Source organism: Capsicum annuum, unplaced genomic scaffold (genome assembly GCF_002878395.1).
Source record: "Capsicum annuum cultivar UCD-10X-F1 unplaced genomic scaffold, UCD10Xv1.1 ctg78407, whole genome shotgun sequence".
NCBI lineage: Eukaryota > Viridiplantae > Streptophyta > Magnoliopsida > Solanales > Solanaceae > Capsicum > Capsicum annuum.
The window spans coordinates 1-2,768 of record NW_025888896.1 but is presented as its reverse complement, the minus strand read 5'-3'; the positions used below and the strand labels follow the sequence as shown (position 1 = coordinate 2,768).

Here is a 2,768-nt window from a genome sequence, read left to right as displayed (position 1 = left end):
CTTTGTAATATGAATGCAAACTTAGGAGATTAAAATTACAATGAGATCTAAATCGATATAAAATATTAGGTGATTTCTTTCAATGTACTTGAGTTTCGGAATGCATAATTGCAAGAAATAAAGTAATATTGTTTTTAGCTAAAGATAACTAAAAGTAAGGATACCTAGATATAGACAGAAAAACTAAGACCAAAGAAACATTGTTATGGACTTTTACATCATTACAAAAGAAGAAATAACATTTCTTGGTGAAGACAATGCTGGGAGTAATTAATAACGAGAAGGTACAATAAAATAGAAAATCATTTCTTAAATCCTAGCATTATCTATGGATGAAGATGGTGGATTCATGTAGTTGATTTTCATTTGTGAAGTGTATCTTGGTGGTGTCTTGAGGATGTTTGTCACGGCGTCAGCACCTTTCATTTCAATAAGAGTCCCGTCATAAGGATAAGCAGCTACTTTAGCAGTATTGAAAGTTCCTATCCAGATTGGATCTTTAGTACCTAAGACTCGAACCTCTGCCAACCACTTGCCCGGCTTTCTTTGGCTAACCTCTTTGTACCTTTTCACCTTTTCTTGTGGTAGCTTAAGATCTCTCTCTAAGTAATTTTCAATTAAAATCATCTCAGTGTTTTCATTCTTAACGATGGGTTCCTCTTCACATGCCTTTTCATGTATCTCTGACTTCTTTCCTTTGGCCTTCCCTTCTTCATCAGTAGACAACTTCATTGGATCGCAGCCCGAAAAGTGAACTACTCTCAGTCTAGGCAAGATATAGGAACTTCCTCCGATTTGATCGGTCAATTTTCCCATAGGAATAACTTTTGAGCGCTTTCTGAAGACCTCATTTTCCCATGCTCTTCGCTGAATGCCATGACTTTACGAAAAGAGAAAACTACAAAAAACATTAAAAGATTTTAACTTTATTTATGATAAGAAATTCTTTCTTTATTTCTACATATAAAAATATTCATCCAATATTTTATCAAAACAAGGTAATTGTACACTAGTTCTTTAGAAATTTCTAGAGGGAATCTAAATAGTAATCTAAACAAAAAAGCAAATTCAAAACATAACTCCCGATTTCAAAAATCACGTAGTATCATATCTATCCATATGTATAAAAACACACCCGGATGTATCTATCGTCTTTCAACTTTGAAAAATATATAAATACTTAAAAATATACTCACATTTCACATAGAGATCACACAAAAAATTGTGTCTGGAAATTAAAATAATGAGTAAAAAAATTAGAGCAGAAGAGAACACAAAAATCAAGAAATTGAATAAGTTACCTAGGGATTTTTTTCTCATTCTATTTTTCTTTATGTTGCAGCTTTGATACCTATAAAGTCATGTGCGCGTATATATATAGTGTTTCATTGGCACTTGAATAAGGTGCACATGGTGGCTGACATGATTTAGTAAGATTTTGTTCGTTATTCACCTTTGTTAAAGAAGCATTTATTTTTATCTTCTTCAAAAAAAAAATAGATAATTTTGTGTGTCACGCTCTAAAATTAGATTACAAATTATCACGGGAAAAACTTAATATACTTTTGATGATACTTACTTCCATAAAAAGGTATGAGAACAACAAATATAAGTCATACAATTAATGAAAACATATAATTTGCTTTTCCTAGAACCAATCATCACGTTTAAAACCTTATTTGACTCCAAATTAATTGATTGTTGATTGCCAAAAATAATTAAAATGGATTCTGGAAATCCAGTAAAATCAAGATGTCTCGGATTTATCTGTATAATCAAAATATTTCGTAAATAAACATTAATTATTTGCAAATGCCACAAATAATTAAAACATATCCTTTTCTTCATTACAATTAATAAATGATACCTAACAAGTATCAAAACAAGCTGTAAGGAGAAAAATAAAAAATAAAACAAAAAAGTGACTCAAATAATACATTCATTTCTTGGTCTTTTACCACTGCATTCTTCAATTGTTTTAAACTGCACCACATGAAAATCATCTTTTTTCCCCGTAGCTTCAAGTATACCTATCAACTCATTGAGTTTCTTCTAATACTAAGCCCCTTTTTTTAGGTTTCTCATTCTTTATCTTATTAATCCTCTCATATAGAAAATTGAATTTCTCCTTATAGTCCTTATCATGCTCTGCTATTATCTCTAATTATCTTTCTTCAATTCTTCTTTTTTCTTTCTCATTTTTTCCCCTCACATTTTCTAACTAATTCTTAAATTTTCTGTCACATTAATCCATTAAAAGCCTTTGCACTAAAGAGAAGTCCTTTTCATAAACTGAGTGTTTTTCCTTCAAAAATGAAAGAACTTCTGGAATTGATTGATTCTTTAATGGATCCATCAGGAAAAGATTTGATGATGGGCTTTGCTTAAAATGCTAAAAAATGGGTGCAGCTAAAACTGTGCAACAAGATTGATCTTTTTAGTTGAAAATGTGGTGTGAAGCTTTATTTTTTGTAATGTGAATGGGTTTTCTTAAGCATATACAGACAAAATAAAAAATATAGAGAGGATTCCCACAGATTTGTTTTCAAAAGAATCATATATTAAATTTAGGATGTGTAAAAATAGAAAAAGTGTTTACTAGTATAGGGTGCTTTATTTATTTCAGTATGTATAATTATCCAGCGAATATTGGTAATTCACACAGGGTAATTGTACCCTAGCTATTTGTGAATTTTGAAAAGGAAATGTAAACGATAAAAGGCACAAAACAAACAAATTACAGACAAAATTGTTGACTCCAAGGTCAT

At 30.4% G+C, this 2,768-nt stretch overlaps 1 protein-coding gene across 1 annotated transcript; it reads right to left on the bottom strand.

Annotated features, from left to right (window-relative positions):
• Positions 1 to 309: 309 nt before the first annotated feature.
• LOC124894933 (ethylene-responsive transcription factor ERF070-like) lies at positions 310 to 867 on the bottom strand (the record flags this gene model as incomplete). The annotated part of the gene is made up of 1 exon (XM_047405424.1): positions 310 to 867. A coding segment is annotated over one exon (558 nt), but the record flags the coding sequence as incomplete, so codon positions are not given.
• Between the last annotated feature and the right edge of the window lie 1,901 nt (positions 868 to 2,768).